The following is an 18862-nucleotide window of genomic DNA, read 5'->3' as shown; positions in this document are numbered from 1 at the left end:
GACGACACGCGCTGAACAGTGGCGACGTTCTCGAGGCGGCCGCAGCAACGGTGGCGAACCTTCGCGAGATGCGTGCACAAGAAATACGGTCTCCATAAGGTAAGGAGATTAGTAGGGTGCTGGGAGATGAGCTGGTCTGAAATCTGCTGCGGTAGCTGGGAGAGGAGATCCGTTCTGGGCTGAGCAGGGCAGGTGGGCTTTCCAGAGACCCAGAGACTCAGGCTGCTGTAATACTGTCTCCAGACCAGTCAAGTAGGTCATGCAGCTCCCGGGGATCTGACAGTCTGCTCCGTGGTCTAGATCGTCCACACTCAGGTCCAGTAGGTTGGCTAGATCTAGATGATCATCACTGTCATGTACAGTGTGCAGTGCATAAGATGAAACGTCTCTCCAGGGTTTGGGGCACAGTGTTCACAGTACATTCCGTTTAATCCCCGACGTTTAGCGCGTCTTGACCATAGAAAAATGGGTCTATAGACCATTGGACAGGTCTGCTTGAAAGTTCAAATGAATTATTGTGATTGCAGTTGTCAAATGTATTCACGTTAACCACACTTTCTTCATTGAAACATTCTTCACTATTATTATTATTATTATTATTATTATTATTATTATTATTATTATTATTTACTTTTATATAGGGACGATTGGCAGAGATCAGCTTTTACAATCACTCAGCTAAAGTGATACTAACTTTAGTGGACTGTATATGAATGTATATTTAGTTCAAAGTTTATTTGTCACATACATAATATGTATAACTGGCAGTGAAATGCTTTTGGTGACTGCTCTGCCCGTAGCCAAGGAGAGATTCGTAAAATACACAGAACAGGGAAACAGATGCAGATTAATTAATAAACATGTCCAGATAAATAATGGATGAAAAGGGAATGTATGAATATGCATATATACAATGTACAATTTTTCAGTTTTTACAGCTTTTTTTATGATGGTATTATGGACATCATACACAGAGTGGTCCCCACTTACCCTGATTCAGAGCCCGAATGGCTCGCGGGAAGAAGCTTCTCTTCAGTCTCTCTGTGTTGATCTTCAGGGAGCGAAAGCGCTTCCCTGACGTCAACAGAGAGAAGAGCCTGTTGTTGGGATGGGTGGGGTCCTTCACAATCCTCCTGGCCTTGGTCTGGCACCACTTGTAATAGATGGTCTGCAGGTCAGGAAGTTCCGTATGATTGATGCGCTCTGCTGAACGCTCCACCCTCTGGAGTGCTTGTCTGTCCTGCTTGGTGCTGTTCCCAAACCAGACTGTGATGTTCCCTGTGAGGATGCTCTCGATAGTACAGGTGTAGAAGTTCCGCAGCACCTTGGAGGGCAGTCTGAAGTCTCTTAGGCGTCTGAGGTGGTAAAGATGGTGACGAGCCTTCTTTGCCAGGGAGTTGGTGTGGTGGGACCAGGGCAGGTCCTGTAAGATGTGAACTCCAAGGTACCTGAAACTATCTGCTCTCTCCACTGTGGTTCCATTGATCCTCACAGGTTGGTAGTGCCGCTCCTGCTTCTTGCTGCAGTCCACAATCAGCTCCTTTGTCTTGCTGACGTTTAGGAGGAGATTATTTTCCTGGCACAAATTCTCCAGGTGATTAATCTCCTCCAGGTAGGTCCTCTCGTCGTTGTCCAAGATCAGGCCTATGATGGCGGTGTCGTCAGCAAACTTGACAATGATGGCGGAGCTGGAAGTGGCTGTGCAGTCGTAGGTGTACAGTGAGTATAGCAGGGGGCTTAGGACACAACCCTGAGGAGCTCCAGTGCTGAGGGTGAGGGTGGATGAGGCGCAGTTGCCCACCCGTACTGATTGTAGTCTGTCTGTTAGGAAGTTGGAGATCCAGTCGCACAGGGATGTATGCAGTCCTAGATCCTCCAACTTAGTAGTGAGTAGGGAGGGGATGATAGTGTTGAATGCTGAACTGTAGTCAACAAATAGCATTTTAACATAATTTCCCCTCCCTTTGTCCAGGTGGGTCAGTGTAGTGTGGAGCAGATGTGCAGTTGCATTGTCAGTGGAGCGGTGGTGGTATGCAAACTGCAGTGGGTTGATGGAGGCTGGTGGTGAAGAGGTGATGAAGTCTCTGACTAGCTTTTCAAAGCACTTGATCACAACTGATGTGAGGGCAACAGGGCGGTAGTCATTGATGCAGGAAGGCTGAGGTTTCTTTGGGACGATGGTGGATCGTTTGAAGCAGGATGGGACGATTCCGCGCGTCAGGGAGAGGTTAAAGATGTCAGTGAATACTGGAGCTAGCTGGTCTGCGCAGGCTTTGAGGACTCTACCGCAGATGCCGTCTGGGCCCGCCGCCTTCCTGCCGTTCACTCTTTTGAACTCTCTCCTCATGTCACTGTCTGTGATGATGAGAGGGTGCTGGCCTATGGTGGGCTCTGCCCATGCGCTGTTGGCTGTGCTGATAGCACTGTTGGCATTAGCGCTGCTAGATGCAGCCTCGAAGCGAGCGAGTGCTTCATAATGCAAGCTTTTCTCCATGAAGTCTCGAGTTAAGAAGGCACTGGCATTTCATGACAGCCTGTTACATGTCTACACAAAACCACACAAATGATCTGCTATTCCCCTTGTTTTGTGTTCCACCAGTGAACCATGATCCGCAGGTCTAGGATCAGTGTGCGGCCCAACGTGAGGCCTGCCAGCAGGCCTCCGACAGCCTCCAGAGACGCGTCCCAGGATGACCTCCAGAGGCCGGCATCCCCCTCGGCCGTCGGCCATGACACAGGGGCCAAGCCTGCCAACGAGGGCGTCACGCCTGCTTTGGCAGGAGAGCCTGGCGTCAATGCAGAAACCCAGAAGGACGGCATGGTGACTCAAGAAAGCTGCAACCCTGTGGCGTGAGTCACTTATTCACTGCACTCACAGACCACTCAGATTACGGATTAGTCTTCTGGGTTCTTTGCTGTTTAGTTTATTCTTAACCGAGTGTCTCATTCATGTTTAGTTTATTCTCATTCATGTTTAGTTTATTCTTATTTCATGGAAGAATTCATTTAAATGGAATGAATTTTAAATTAAATCTGCAAAAAAGGTTTTATATAATAACTTTAATGATATTGCTTTCCAAATGGTTTTAACTGGAAGTGGGTAAACTGGAGGGACCCTAAGTCTTGATCTGCAGAGTCCCGCCTGCCGTGCAGCAGGACTTCACTCTGTGCTCAGGATTCTGAGGCTTGCAGGTTTCCTCTTCAGCAGTGACTCTTTTTCTTCCAGACATGTTGGGGGCCAGAACTCAGCTCCCAGCCCTCTGGCCACAGTTGGCACTCAGAGGAGGAAACGCATTTCTGTCTTACCCAACGTTGCCAAGCCCCGAACTGCCGCTGCCTCCACCCCTGCCTCTGCTCCTGGCCCCGCCCACGCTCCCGCCCCTGCCCCTGTTCCTGCTCCTGGCCCCGCCCACGTTCCCGCCCCTGCCCCTGCTCCTGGCCCCACCCATGTTCCCGCCCCTGCTCCTGCCCCCGCCCACGCTCCTGCCCCTGCCCCTGTTCCTGGCCCCGCCCACGCTCCCGCCCCCGTTCCTGCTCCTGGCCCCGCCCACGCTCCAGCCCATGCCCCTGTTCCTACTCCTGGCCCCGCCCACGCACCTGCCCCTGCCCTCACTCACTCCTCCTCCAGAACCACAAAGCCTCCAGTGAAATCTGCATCAGCTCCCAAGCCTGGGCCTATAAGTCCCACCCAAACCCCACCAACCGCTTCTCAGGCCCTGCCCTCTACCACACAGGCCCCACCCTCTGCTCCACAGGGCCATCATAGCCGAAGACGGCCAGGGAGGCCAGGGAGAGCCTCTGGAGTGGGAAGGATATCCAGAGCTCCGTCTGTGACTCCGTGCCCTCTGGCCCCCTCTGATGACTGCATGGAGGAGACCCCTGTAGTCTCTCTGGAAAAAGAGCATGAAGGAACACAGGAAACTGAGTCACTGTCAGCCAATCAGGAAGCAGGAATTTCTTGCTCCTCTAAAGAATTACAAACATCAATTTATGAAAGCCCATCTGGGTTGTCTGAGTCTTGGCCTGCTCCGTCTGAGAGAAAGACCATCGTACTAGAGAAGCAAGACGGTGACTCTCCAGGGAAAGGTCAGCTGGGTGGAAAAACCCACCCCCGGTCCATAACACACATCCCACTGGCGCTGATGACCCTGAATGACCCCGGGGACCGGCTCAGACTAGCCAGGGCCAAGAAACTCCGAGAACTCCTGAAGAAGGCAATGCGAAAAGACAAGGTAGGCTTGTGTGGGTCTCTGTCTGTGTGTCTGTGTAAGGCTTTGATTTAGTTTTTAAACAAATCAGCTCGTTGATTTCTGCTGTTCCTAAAAGATCATTTGATAAATGTCAACAACAGAGCTGAAGGTGATTTAAGAGACACCAAATGTCTGCTTGACAAGTGTTTAAAAAGCACTAAAAATAGAGAGAGAATGCTGGCTGCAGAGGCCACACCCTAAAGTCCTGTCCGTACAGACTGGGCCCTAACATCCCGTCCAGTCCACAAAGACCACACCCTAATGACCTGTCCTGTCCTGTCCTCACTCATTAGCTGAAAGAGAAACAGCAGAGGCCCAGGGTGGGGAGTAAGGAGCCTAAAACAGTGAAAGATCACACCAAGATGACCATGAGGGAGCTGATTTACTACCTGCCTCCATCCAACCCCATGACGTAAGAGTGGCTGCATGTGTGTGAGAGTGTGAGCGTCTCTTGCTTGTTTTCTCATCTCACATGAGACTCGGATTGTGATGTGGCTCACCCGTGCTGCTCATTCTCCCCGTAGGTCATATACGGAGGACGAGCAGAGAGTCACTGAGATGGTGTTGCCGTCCTCTCCAACAGAAAAGTGAGAAATTCCAGTGTTATATTAAACTCCTATTTAATCTACAGCATATGGTAGCTTGCCTTGTCAAGGGAGGTTTACGTGTTTATCGGTACCAACACGTGTGTGCCCACAACTGCAGTGTTGCTAGCACCTCACTCTACCTGCTCAGGTGAGCTACGTAATCATTCTCTAAGCTCCTCCCACTTTGCGGGGTCAGAAATCTTTTATGACGTGCCTCAGCAGCAGATATTGACCCTTGACCCTTTCTGTACGTTTCCTTTTCCTGTGGCTTCTTTCCACGTTTCTGTGTTCTGTGGAAAGAATCCAGTCTGATATCTGTGGTGTTACCGAATCTGGTAATTTGTTTTAATTTAATTTGTTTGTTTCTGTTGTTTCAAATATTGTGTCTGATCTTAGAGCTCTAGAAGCGCTAGAGCAGAACCACTCTTTTGCTCTTACGACACCTAATCAGCAGCCAGACACTGACGTTCACGTCCTAGAAACAAGCATGTGAGGGTGAATTTGGACCACCGCTGTGTGATGTGTGCGCAGGCCCCTAGTGTCACAGCCCGTCTGCCCAGAGCCTGTGGAAGCAGCTGAGGAAGACGAGGAGATGGTGGGGAGCAGGCTGGAGGAGGACGAGTCTCTGCTGGCGCCCAGGGTGAAGGTGGCAGAGGATGGCTCTCTCATCATAGACGAGGAGAGGTCAGCGTGTGTCCGGGGTCGTGCCTGACCTCGCTGTGCTCCCTCACGGCGAACGCTCTCCGTGCTGGGAGGAATGAAGAGGATTTTAGCCCATAATCCTCTCTGTTCTTTATTGTTTTCCTGTTTACTGTTTTAGTTGGTACTGTACCTACTGTGTGTGTGTGTGTGTGTGTGTGTGTGTGTGTGTGTGTGTGTGTGTAGTTTAACTGTGGAAGTGCTGAGAGTCAAGGGGCCCAACCCAGCGGAGGAGAGAGACCCCATCTTTGAGCGCGGTTCCACCACCACCTACTCCAGCTTCAGGAAGGGCACGTACACCAAGCCCTGGTCCATCCGAGGTAACACTGCGCACGGCCAGTAGGGGGCGCAGGGCCTGGTGCTGCTTCACTCCACACAACTTCTGGTTGGTTGTGTAACACCACATGGTGTCTCTCCATGTGTGCGCAGAGACAGACATGTTCTTCTTGGCTATCAGCATGGTGGGGACGGACTTCTCCATGATCAGCCAACTTTTCCCACACCGTGCTCGTATAGAGATTAAAGTAAGAATTCTCTCTCTCTCTCTCTCTCAATGGCATGGCTGTACAAAATCCAGTACTGCCACAGCACTGAAAATGTTTATATTTGTAACTTCACACAATAATAATAGTAATAGTAGTAATAATTACAACAAAAGCACTACCACCAACAATAATAGTAATAATAATTAAAAAAAACAATTTTTGTAACAGCTTTAATGTAACTCTAACAAGACAGTAAGACGTTAAGATATTAACTAATACGATATTGTAACTAGTACATTTAGCAAAAAGAACTGTGTGTGTGTCCTTCCTCTCTGGACAGCCTGGTCTGTCTGTCCCTTTCTAGAGCAGACTGAGCTCACTGAGTCTAGACATGGTTGGGATTTGTCTCTGCTTTGTATCTCTGACAGTACAGAGATACTCTGACAATTCAAACTCTGTTTAGGGCAGTGACACTCCCATTTACTTTGAGATTTACTTTCATAATCCCAGTGTTCCAAATAGTTCTTTTAACTTTGCTTTATAATCTGGTTTACTTTTAGGTTTGCTGGTAGTGTGGGTGAGAGGCTGCCTGAGGTGGTGTTTGTTACAGTGTTAGTGACTCTCAGAACCTGCTGACTAAGAGAACTCTGAGGGTTCAGCTATTGGGTGTTTAATGCCTTTAAATTGTTTCTCTAGGACTGGTCTTTAGGTGCCGTATTTCTCAGGGACTGGTCTTTGAATGCAGTATTTGTCTGGAACTGGTCTTTAGATGCAGTGTTTGTCTGGGACTGGTCTTTAAATGTAGTATTTGTCTGGGACTGGTCTTTAGATGCAGTGTTTGTCTGGGACTGGTCTTTTAGATGCAGTGTTTGTCTGGGACTGGTCTTTAAATGCATCCAAAAATATAGGAGTCTTCCTCCATCTTCCTCTCCATTTCTCCTTCTCACTCTCTGAGATTGTTGTAGACAGGCCAGGTGTCAGAGGTGGACATGACATGAACGTTCTCCTGAATCCTTCATGTTCTTCTGATCCTTTCAGAAACAAGTTCAAGAAGGAAGAGCGCACAAACTCCTGGAGAATAGACAAGGCTTTCAGTAAGTTAAAGGTGTTTACAGCTGACTGCAGTAGGTCTGTCCTGAGAGAGACCTGACCAGCGGTGAACGACTGTTGTGATGTAACTTCCTGCTTTCAGAGGAGCGGCGTTGTTTGGACCTCGAGTTCTTCAGCGACCTGCTGGGGAAAATCCTCAAGGACGAGGACAACAAACGCAAGAAGAAGAAGAACTCGGCCAAGCTGGCCAAAGCAGCCCATGCCCCCCAGGGAAAGCCAGCAGGTGAGCCCGCGCCTCCTCGGGCGAGGCCTCTCTCTCCTCTTACCCAACCTGTCCGCACTTCTTGCGTTTCCCGGCGTGGTTTGAGCTTGAGGTTCTCGCTTCAGCGAGGAAGAGGAAGGCCCGGTCTTCGTGCTCAGAGGATGAGAGCTCAGGCAGTGACGTGATGGAGGGAGAGAAAGAGAACGAGGACGTGTGTAATGATGGAGGACTCACCGGCGCCCCCATCAGGCCCAGGAGGAAAACCGCAAGGGCGTCCCCAAAGAAGAGTGGATGGACAAACAAGCCAGGTGTGTGCCTAACGTGTTTTTACGTGTGTCTAACATGTGTCTTAACATGTGTCTTGCCGTCTGTTTTACTGTGTGTCTAACGTCTTACTGTGTTTCCCATCATGTGGCATTAGCGGGCGATTAAGGTGGGATTAAAGTCATTATAGTGTGAAACTTAGTTTTGTATGTTCCATATGAGTGTTTGACATTTGAAATCTGTGTTTAATGTGTCTGGTTGGTGATCTTTAGCGGAGGAGGATGAGTCAGAGTACAGTACATCTGAGGAGCGGTCCCCTGTGGACAGGTACGAACACACCACAGCAATCCTCTACCTTTAACTCTAACGAAGAAACAGGAAATTAAGCTGGAATGTCAATTCTGGATAAAAATGATTGACATTTATGTCATTTTTATATCACTAATATCAGTATTTGACTGAACATCCTTCGGTTGGTGAAGCAGTGATCTGAATGCTTACGAACAGGTCCCAGGAACCTGAGTCAGCAGGAGAGAAGCCAGAGAGCTGTGGGGTTCGGCCAGCCCAGAGACTGCTGCCTGACGTGGACCGGAGGTGGGGGAGCAGGGGCGCAGCGGTGTCGAGGAAGACCCCAGATCCAGGCGGCCCGGCCGGGGGCGAGAGACTTGCGGACGGGCCTTCGGAGGTGAGGCTTGGTCCCGCCTTCTGGAAGTCAAAGCCTTTCTGTCTTTGATCATCCAGCTTCATGATTGGTCTTCACAGGAGGAAGAGAGAAGGTACACTTCTGATGTCATTTCCTGTGGGTTGGAAGATTCCGAGGAAGAGGAGGAGCCTAATCTCGCAGCCATTCAGGAGAACATTTTCAACAAGCCAACCAGGTACGTTACCCACCATGCAACACTGCATTACAGCCCGTTCTGTATCTGTGGGATAAAGGCTCGGACAGAGGCGCTTTTCTTTCTTTTCCATTTTGGAGATATAAAATGCTCAGTTATGGAATAATTTCCTGCAGAAAAAGATAAAGGTGGTAAGAATTCTTGTTAATGATACTTGGTGGAAATGTCAAACTATCTTCATTCAAAAAATAATGTTCGTATTAATGCAGGCCTACAGCTAACTGCTAATAGCTTTTAATGTGTGTTTAATCCTCATTCATACTTATGTTTATATTGTATTTATTATATTTGTGCATCTCTCTGTAAATGTTCAAAGGTATTTGCATATATATCTGCTGAAAACGCTGTCAGGTGCTATTTGACTTGTATACACTATTGGGGCATATAACGAAAATCCTGTCACATAACACAGCATTTTTTTTATTATATATCCCATCAAAAATATTTTCACTCTAGATTTTATAAACATTTCGACTCTCTGGGCTGGGTTTGGTCTGCTGGGTTCTGTCCACAACAGAACTCTAGGCTGGGTTTGGTCTGCTCGGTTCTGCCAACTCGGTTCTGTGATGCCCCTCAGGTCGGGGAGGATTCCCAAACTCTCCCAGCACGTGATCCGCGCAGCAGCCAGTGAAGAGGATGAGGAGGAGCCTTCCTCTTGCCCTCCTCCGGGGGGCAGTCACACACGAGCCCTGCTGGGCTCTGGCCGCAGGGGCCAGATGAAGGCGGGACCCAGCCTGACCCGAGGGCTGCCCCGCTGGGGTAAATCCCGCCTACTCACCTTACTGGCCTCTACCGAGGAGGAGGAGGAGGAGGAGGAAGAGCAGGTCCCTGCCGGTGCCGAGGACGAGAATCAGGTGTTTGTGCCGATGGGGCTGCGCACTGTGGCACCTGTGAGCACAGAGGTGGAGGAAACCATGGAAGAGGTGTGTGTGTGTGAGTGTGTGTGTATGTGAGTGTGTGTGTGTCTGTGTGTGTGTGTGTCTGTCAGTGTGTGTGAGTGTGTGTGAGTGTGTGAGTGTGAGTGTGTGTGAGTGTGTGAGTGTGAGTGTGTGTGTGAGTGTGTGAGTGTGTGAGTGTGTGAGTGTGTGTGTGTGTGTGTGAGTGTGTGTGTGAGTGTGTGAGTGTGTGTGTGAGTGTGTGTGAGTGTGAGTGTGTGTGTGTGTGAGTGTGTGTGTGAGTGTGAGTGTGAGTGTGTGTGTGTGTGTGTGAGTGTGTGTGTGTGTGTGAGTGTGTGTGTATGTGTGTGTGTGAGTGTGTGTGTGAGTCTCTGTGTGTGTGTGTGTGTGTGTGTGTGTGAGTCTCTGTGTGTGTGTGTGTGTGTGTGTGTGAGTGTGTGTGTGTGTGTGTGTGTCTGTGTGTGTGTGTGGTGTGTGTGTGTCTGTGAGTGTGTGTGTGTGTGTCTGTGAGTGTGAGTGAGTGTGTGTGTGTGGGGCATGCTGGTTACAGTTCATTTTACTTGCATTTATTTTTATTTCATTATACATTTGTTTGTCATAAACCTGCATGTGTTACCCATTCATCTCCCCTCATCTTTCCTCTACTCTCCTCTCTCTCTGTCTGTGTCTCTCTCTCCTCTCCTCTTCCATCACCCATGTCCCATGGTCTCCCAGCTGGACATCTCTGTGAACGTTCCTGAAGTCCTGGGAATATCCCACAATGGCGTGTGTCCTGAGTCTTTGTGCAAGAACGCTCTGTCCCCTACTGGGTCTGTTCCCTGCGAGCACCAGCTTGACCTGCTTGTAGTAAGTTCCCCTGTTGCCCGGGGTGACTGCGAGCCTGTTGCCCTGGGTGACGGCGGCCGCAGTGTCTTGTCTGTTTTCTCTGCTCTCACACCTGTGAGCCTGAAGATTTCCTCTCACTGCTGCTCCCTTTATAATTCTCAACTTCCTGTTGAGAAATCTTTTCATCATTTCCAGAAGGATGTCACGGAGATGTCAGGATGTTTTCTGTCCTGGTGTTTGTCATACTGGTTTTGTCCATCTGACTTGTAGTCATGACACCCAACATGTGGTCATTAAGACAGTATTGGGCTCACCTCACCACACCCTCACTCCGCCCTGACTCCGCCCTGACTCCACCCTCACCCCACCCTTTTATCCTGTTTTCTTGGTCTCTTTAGCTTCTGTTAAATGAGAGCATGTCTGGTGTCTGACGTTTGATGTCTGGTGTTTGTTTTTAAGGATGTGATCGAGTTCCTGACTCCGGACCACATGGAAGGTAGGGACTCATCTAGGTTCTTACTGGAGACTCGTCTTTGGCCTGAATTGTGCTGTTTCGTTTACTGTGTGATTTTTGTCTTTCTACCTCCAGTGCTCCCTCTCTCTCACTCACTCACTCTCTCGCGCTCTCTCTCTCTCTCTCTGTGCGTGTGTGGGGTTGTTTCCTTTCAGTGTCTGAAGAGAGTTATGCTGAGGCAGCTAGGACCCTGCTGACCATCGGCCACGCAGCTCACGTGACCCCCACAGCAGAGGCAGTCATGGGCCATGCAGCTCACGTGACCCCCACAGCAGAGGCAGTCATGGGCCGCGCAGCTCACGTGACCCCCACAGCAGAGGCACTCAGCACAGGCAAGAGCTTCACACTTGCCTCCCATCCAATACTCAAACAATATCTGGTCAGAATCCATGATCAGTGATGAACGAGGTAGACGCTATGGGCTACACTTCAGGATTACAATCTAAGATTACAGTCTAGGATTACAATCTAAGATTACAATCTAGGATTGCAGTGTAGGTTTTGAAAACTTGTGAAATGCTCCTATAGATACAGTTAAATGCAAACATGTACTTCAGCTGACGTGCAAAAGTCAAACTCTGTTTTTACGATGGGTGAGGAAGTCTTTAACACTTAAGACCAATGCTTTAGGTGAAATGTGAAGACATTACATCACCCCTGAGCCACAATATTTCTGTTTTTAATGCTGACAACTGACCACTGAGATGTTGGGGTGTTTCCCTGTGTGTTTTGTAGGTGATGTTATCTTTGTTGAAGATCCAAGGCTTTCACAACAGGTAGTCCAGCAAGAAGTTGTTTTAGAAACAACTGACCACTCAGAGCCCAGACCTGAAACCAGCCGTGAGGACACCTTTGACCCTTGTGTCAGTATCGTCTTAGACTGCAGTGGTGGTGCTGACCCAGTTGGTAATGTCTGTGAGGGTACTGCTAGTACTCCAGAACCAACTTCCCAGCAAGACTCCAACTTCATGGAAGAGCCAGTGGTTTCACAGGAAACCGATGACCTGCTTGGCGACAGCCAATCAGGGGCCTCCAACACCACCGTCCTACAGAGGGTCCACCTCCTTAGACCCAAACCCAACCTGTCGACAATCCCCAGACGCACACAGGTCCAGCAGGAGGAGACGCCACCAGACCCTGGCCCTGCTGCCCAGAACCTCCTCACGGTGGCGCCATCTCAGGGTGCTACAGAAGCCCGAATGGTGAAAACCTCACGAGACCCTGGTGAGGCAGGTTCCACACCAACCCTGACTGGACCAGCTGGAGCTTGGGAGCGGGTGAGCGCTCCTGACCGGACAGCCCGTGTGAAAGGAGAAGGGGACAGACCCGGGCTGCCCCCCGACACACCACCAGAGGGTGGAGCCTCCGCTGGTGTGGTGGAGGTGGAGCAGCAGAGCGTGGAGGTGGAGAAGACCATGGAGGTGGAGAAGAATCAGCAGCCCCAACAACCACACGGGTATCAACCTGTGCAGCCCCCTTTGGGTTGAAGGATGGTGGGATTTTCTGCATGAAGTCATGTGACCTGATCTTGAACAGAATGTGTGTGTGTGTGTGTGTGTGTGTGTGTCAGCGTACATGAACCGCAGACAGGATCTCATGGTTCTGAGAGTTCGGTCCAGCCCTCTCAGGCTCTGCGAAGGTTCCGTGGCCCAAAACCGAAACCCAACGTGGTCGGGTTCTCCAGAAACAGAACCCCTCGAACACAGACCCATCAGAGCCCAGCAGGTGAGGGACACTGAGGTTTGAACGATCATGTTCTGGGATCAGGATGTAAATCGGGCTGTTTTTTTTTTTTTTTGAATATTCAAACTCTGTACAAGATGTACAAGAATGTACATTTTTAACTACTCATGTACAATATTATCCCATAAAGTGGTGCGTAAATTGTACTTGTGAGTAATTAACTAATAACTACAGTTAACTACAGTAAAGCAGTATGTTAGAGTGCTAGAGCTGAATGTGTTTTATTGTTTTACAGTACCCACTGAGGCACAGGCTGCTGTGATATCCACAAACACTTTCACTGATGCCCAGAGTACAGGAGGGGGCGGTCATGTCACCCTAGAACCTGACATGTCCCTAAACGCAAAGAGAGAGAGCGAGCTACCCTTGGACTCAGTAATGGTGAGAAGGCCGAATCTCCATGTGCAGGTAGAATGACTTCACAGAGCAGAACCTGAGTGCTGGGGTCACTGGTTACTGAGACTTTTACAACCCAGACTGGGAAACTTTAATATACACTTACCAGTCAGTTAATTCAAAACACCTGCCTTGTACAAACGTTGGTCACTGTATAAGGTACACCTGTCTTTTTATTAGGGATGCCTGTATTGTAGGTGTATTATAGACGTGGCCAGTTGTAGACTGTAGTCTGTGTCCATGTACTCTGCTCATCATTGGCTAGTTTCAGAGGTTGTTCTACATATTCTAACTACACCTCCAGGTTGGTCCTACTAGGTAGATAAGACGGGTGTTTGCTGGGTGTAGAAATTGTATTCTAGTGGGCCTAACTGTTTAATTGCTGTACTAATGTGCAACGTGTTTTGGATAACTAAATATTAACCAACTGATGGTACTGGTAACAGTAACTTGAGTTCATATATAGATGTAGAGATATTCAGAATTGTAGTTAAGGACACAGAGTTTCCAGACACACAGGATGTTTGGTACAGACACATGACTTTGTGACAGCGCTCCTTCATCAGCTGTGCTGTGGAAGGAGCACAGCAGCCATTACATGAAGGACTTCAGTAATCTCAGTACTACAGTACACTGCTCTTACTCACCTGGAATCTTCTTTGTGTGTGTGTGTGTGTGTGTGTGTGTGTGTGTGTGTGTGTGTGTGTGTGTGTGTGTGTGTGTGAGGAGATCTCACCTATCATCTCTGAGGGGAGGAAGGGAAGCAACCCTGAGGCTCTTGTAAGGAGCTTCGTGGAACCTTATGGAAGCACGTCACGCGTCATGTCTGCTCACCTTCCGCTTGAACCTGTCCCCGCCTCTGAAGAGCCTATATTTATTTTGTCTCTCACGGAAGTCCCGCCCACTGTAGTCAGAGAGGAGGAGCATGGGACTGAGCCACTCCCATTTCTTGAGACATCAGAATTGGTCGCCGAAACACTCAGGTGAGCTCTGGGTCGCCCGTACCTGTTCTGGAACGCATAGCAACCAAAGCTGCATCACAGGTTGATGTCACAGGATGATGCTCCTATGTTGACTAACTCTAGTACTTATTGTTTATTGCACTTATCATTGTCTGAGATGGACCTTATGCATTTTGTACTTCTAGGCATCAGCATTGATCCCTGTATTCTACAGTATTCTAGTTCATTGGTATCTTGGACTCTAACCTACTATACTGTACTAGGATGTGTTCTATGAGGAAATGACAAAGCACTTTTGTAAGTCGTTCTGGAGAAGAGCGTCTGCTAAATGCTGTAAATGTGAGGCTGAGATGCGAGAACTCGGGAGATTGAGAAATACAGTGTAAACGTGGTTCTATGCATCTGTGCTTGGCATTCATCACGTGTGGTGTGAGGAAGTTAGAGTTTTTAGCAGAGCCGCACTGAACGTCTTCTGTGTTCTTTGTCTTGTCTTGTCTCATCTCATCTCGTCTCCTCTCTCCTCTCAGTACTGGTGGCCCAAGTCCAGCAGGTGAGCCGCCCTCTCCCCTGGTCTTCCCTGAAGTGCTGGTGCCTGTTTCAGAAGATCAGGAGAGAGACGTGGGGGATAGAGAGCAGAGCAGAGCGTGTGACCGGATCGGAGTGGAGAAGGTAGGAGAGGAGACCCTAACCCTGTACCTGAGGAGGTGTGCAGGGCCTCCACCTTCACGCTGGAGCACAGGACACACACACACACACACACACACACACACACACACAGCGCGTGCTGCAGCCTTGCTGTCAGGGATGTTGTGCACGCTCCCTCTATGGTTTTGCCATGTCAGGTTTACTTCAGTCTGTACTTCACCTGCTGATGGAGAAGTCACTTCTCTAGACTGTAGTATCCCAAACCAAGTTCTGGAGTTGCTACTATTACAGATCAGATCATCTGCTCATCAGATCATCTGTTCATCAAGTCATCTGCTCATCTGAGAGCTCAGACAGGCCGAGGCAGCAGAACTCTCAGTCTAAGCGTGGGAAACCGTGACTTGGCCTGAATGTGTTCTAGACTCTGGTAGCCAGTTCTCCCAGAACTAGGTTTCAGTATGTGTGTGTGACCGGTCTGGAGTGTGTGTGACCGGTCTGGAGTGTGTGTGACCGGTCTGGAGTGTGTGTGACCGGTCTGGAGTGTGTGTGACCAGTCTGTGACCTGATGCCCCTCTCACTTTGCAGAATCCTGCGATGGGATGGAGTGTTGCGCAACGCGGTGAGTCTGTCTGGACACAACGTCTCTTCATTTTAACACACTGCTGTGGGCTCAGAAAATCTCAAACTAATCTCTCAGAAATTTAAAGTGGAGGTGTGGAGTGTTTAGTGTAGTAATGATTTGTTCATACCATCCATGTTCCGATATTATTACTGTATTGAACCTGGATGGTTCACGCTTTGGCTCTGTGACTAACATCAGTGGAAACTTTTCCACAGTGGAACCGTCGATAAGTTCAGCAGCAGAGGGGAGCAGCGAAGAGACGGACTGTCCTGCTAAGCAGTGTAAACGTCCAGAGAGCACTAGAAGAGGTAAAGAGAATGTTGTTTTCTCTACCTGCTACTATGGTTCGTATCCCAAGACGAAACATTACAACTTAACCAGGAAAAAAAAAAACTGCTAAAAAAATTCTTCCCTACGTTTATTTCCGTTATTCTGTAGCCAAGCTACAGATCCGACCCAACCCAGTTCAGAGGAAAAGCCACCACAGTCTTCCTGCTAAGAGGCGTCCAACACCACCGCCCTCAGAGAAGAGCAGTGACACGCCTACCTCCTCACAGGAGACCACGCCCACTGCTGAAACTGTACCAGTAACCAGGACTAAAGCCCCTCCCACTCCACTGCCCTCTTTTCCATCTCAGCCCTTCACCATGGACATGACCACACCTGAGTCAGCCTCTCAGCCTTCCTCCCAAAGCATTGTGGGACAGCTGGACCTCCCACAAGTTAAGAAAACAGAGGCTGCTGGCATAGAGGAAGCGGAAGCGAATGGATCAGGGGCAGAGTCACAGCCTGTCAGGCAGAGCACCCCTGCGGCTGCGACTGGCACTCTAACGAGGTGTGTGGATCTAAAGTTTCAGGGTGTTTGTACACTCTGTTGTTGATGTGTTGCTGTTACCTCTGCGTGACCTTGAACCACAACACGAGCGTACGCCGCGTCTCTCTGTACTCCAGCGCTGCGCCGTGTCAGGTGTCAACCGCCTCTTTGTGTGCTCGTCGTGCCCCGTAGACCCGGCAGGAGACCCAGGGGATTCCTGTCCTTCATGTCCAGTGCGGGCACGCTGGGATCCTCGCCGAGCAAACGCACCTCCCAGAGACCTGTCGCCCACACGGCTCGTGCCAACCAAAGACGGGCTGCACCAGGAACCCTGACCTCAGTGGGCCGGGCGGCACCTGCTTCCCAGTTCTGCAGGGTGACCCCCTCGCCAGCCAGCAGCCGGCCACCAGCACCCGCTACACCACAGCAGGTAAGACAGAACTGATGGGCCGCTGTGTTTGGGTCCACATTGTGGAAAAACCCCACCCACACAGTGCAAAACAATGCCCACAAAGTGGAAAGACATCCCATAATGAGCAAAGCCCACCCATACAGAGTAAATCTATGTATAATAACAATTTAAGGTGCATGCTTATGAAGAAGAGGATCCTGGGACCAGACAGCGGTGTCTCAGTGGTTAAGGTACTGGACTAGTAATCAGAAGGTTGCCAGTTCAAGTCTCACCACTGCCAAGTTGCCACTGTTGTGTCCCTGAGCAAGACCCTTAACACTGTTGTGTCCCTGAGCAAGACCCTTCACTTACTCAAGTTGTGTTCAGACATAATTGTAAGTCACTTTGGATAAAAGAATCAGATAAATTCTGTAAATGTAAATATCCCTACATATAGTTGGGCTCACTTCTGGGTAATGAACCTAAAGAACGAGAATGCGGGTACGAGTGGCCACAGTGAGGTTTTCCCGGGTATCGGGGCTCAGTGTCTGTGATGTGCTGAGACACTTGGCTCAGTAGACCTCAGCAGGGACGCTGCTCCTTTGTCGAGATACTGTTATTAATCCCAGAAATTTCACATCAGTAACGCCCACTAATTGTTGAGCATTTATTGACCTGTCTGTGGTTATCTTTGTCCTGGGATATGTACACAGTGTGAGACCTCAGGCACAAACCCACCTGCAGAAGAAGAACCTACCAGTGTGTCTGCATACTTCTTCAATGACATCTTTACCATGGTGGATGAACTGGAGATGATGGAGTCAAAAGACTGACCTCTAGAGGGAGCAGGTCGAAGGGCACGCGAGTGATCTCCAACCCTCTGATGAATGGACATGGAGAGTGGAATGGATGTTCTTACACAGTTGTAATTCTTAATTCATGACTGAGCTCAAGTCAAACATTATACCTCACACCTGGACCGAACCAGAAGACATATAAAAATGATCTCCTCATTTCACTAGTGTTAACCGTTGGAGCGCTTGGTTAACGTGGCATTCTTAAACTATCGTGATTGGTGGTCTGTCTGTTTTATTTCTTAATTATGTTTTCTAAAAAAACCCCACAAATGTTTTCACCTTTCACCTTTAGTTCTGTCCACCCCAGCAGTTCACCTCAGTGTGAATGTCTCACCCAGAGTTCTGGTCCCACCTCCATCCAGCTGACTGTCAAGGGGCCTTTCTCGGCTCTGCCACGTCCGAGGTGTTCACCCTCACCACACCTGCCTCCCCAGTTCCGTGCTTGACTTGTTTTGAAGTTTTTTAACCATTTAATGTATGAGGAAGCTTTTGAAACTGCTGTGCTGTATGTACAGGTGTTTTATAGCAGCATGGTGCATTTTAGCCTACTAGCAGGGACAGTACTAACAGTGATTTTCTTTCTTCAGCTTCTATGGTCAGACGCTGCATGTTTATTAATCTTCTCTGTTATACACCACGAAGCTTAATGAACTGGATCATATTGCTTTCATATTCCAGTTGTTTGTATTCATGATGAACTATACAAAAGTGTAAATATGTTAATAAAAGGTGTGCTGTACTGTCACTTAACTTGATACTACTTGTAATTATCTTGCACACAAGTTTCCTTAATAGTAAAATACACACGTGTCTAATACCCAGTTGGGTAAATACACACACGTGTAATGCACTACTGTAATTTGGGACGCTTCTCCTAATTATTGGCGTTCAGGTGTTTCAGCTACACCGTTGCTAACAGGTGTACAAAACTATCTGTAACTGCTATTATTGTGGCATGGAAGCATCTAGAAGCAACACCAGCTCAGCAATGAAGCCATAGACCACGCCCCACGCAGACACGCCTACGACCAGCCTGCGACAGTCAGCGGAGTAAAGCGCAGCACTACCGGGCCCTGGGCAGCGTATCTGCAGGACAAATCAGGGTCTGGGGGATGTGAGGACATCGCTGCCTCCTGGCCTTGGTGCCCGCGAGTGGCAATGTTGATGCTAAAGATGTGGAAACAGGTTGGGAGGCCCTTACGCGCTCCAGCGCGCACGGTGCGTAAAGAGTGGTGCAGAGAAACGCCAGCGCGCTCTGCACGGGAGCCAGACCTTCTTCCGCAGATGCGCTTGCAAATGTGACACGCTCACGCGGCTGGGAGCCAAACGTCCGCGAGGTTTTGGCCGCACGGCGTCATGGTATGGGTGGCGCCGCGCTTTACGCAGCTGAGGTGCTCGCGTCAGCGTTTCAGGTTTAACAGCCATCACCGTGGTCTTGGAGTTCAGCGCTCGAGCCTCCGCGGTGGAAAGGGAGGTTCGCAGAGGGAATGCTCGCGTGAGCGTGTTTGATGACCTCAGCGCACCTTCAGGCTCCGCGAGGCAGCTAACCGCTGAGTCGAATAAGCCCAGATTACAGCCGCATCAAAAGCATTTTTAAGTCCTGGCGCAAGAAGTGAGTGACTGACGCAACCTTGTATAAAAACGTTTATATTCCTGGTGTTTTATCTGTTCCGTTTTGCTAGATTAGTTCACAACTGGGTAAGA

General features: G+C 49.3%; 1 protein-coding gene across 1 annotated transcript; it reads left to right on the top strand.

The window, feature by feature from the left end:
- Positions 1-5: 5 nt before the first annotated feature.
- On the top strand, positions 6-17908 carry zgc:162472 (uncharacterized protein LOC553495 homolog). The gene is made up of 28 exons (XM_035527140.1): positions 6-99; positions 2600-2850; positions 3227-4232; positions 4544-4662; positions 4775-4837; positions 5369-5521; positions 5723-5856; positions 5966-6059; positions 7060-7115; positions 7214-7354; positions 7459-7641; positions 7870-7924; positions 8105-8282; positions 8360-8475; positions 9071-9416; positions 10104-10235; positions 10674-10710; positions 10884-11060; positions 11464-12184; positions 12299-12453; positions 12707-12879; positions 13597-13850; positions 14357-14498; positions 15060-15093; positions 15312-15404; positions 15535-15931; positions 16103-16340; positions 17015-17908. The coding sequence occupies exons 2-28, from the start codon at positions 2606-2608 to the stop codon at positions 17132-17134; spliced, it is 5562 nt and encodes a 1853-aa protein (XP_035383033.1). The 5' UTR covers positions 6-99; positions 2600-2605; the 3' UTR covers positions 17135-17908.
- The last annotated feature ends 954 nt before the right edge of the window (positions 17909-18862 follow it).

This window comes from Electrophorus electricus, chromosome 6, assembly GCF_013358815.1.
Source record: "Electrophorus electricus isolate fEleEle1 chromosome 6, fEleEle1.pri, whole genome shotgun sequence".
NCBI classification, from domain to species: domain Eukaryota; kingdom Metazoa; phylum Chordata; class Actinopteri; order Gymnotiformes; family Gymnotidae; genus Electrophorus; species Electrophorus electricus.
This window is presented reverse-complemented; position numbering and strand designations above follow the sequence as displayed.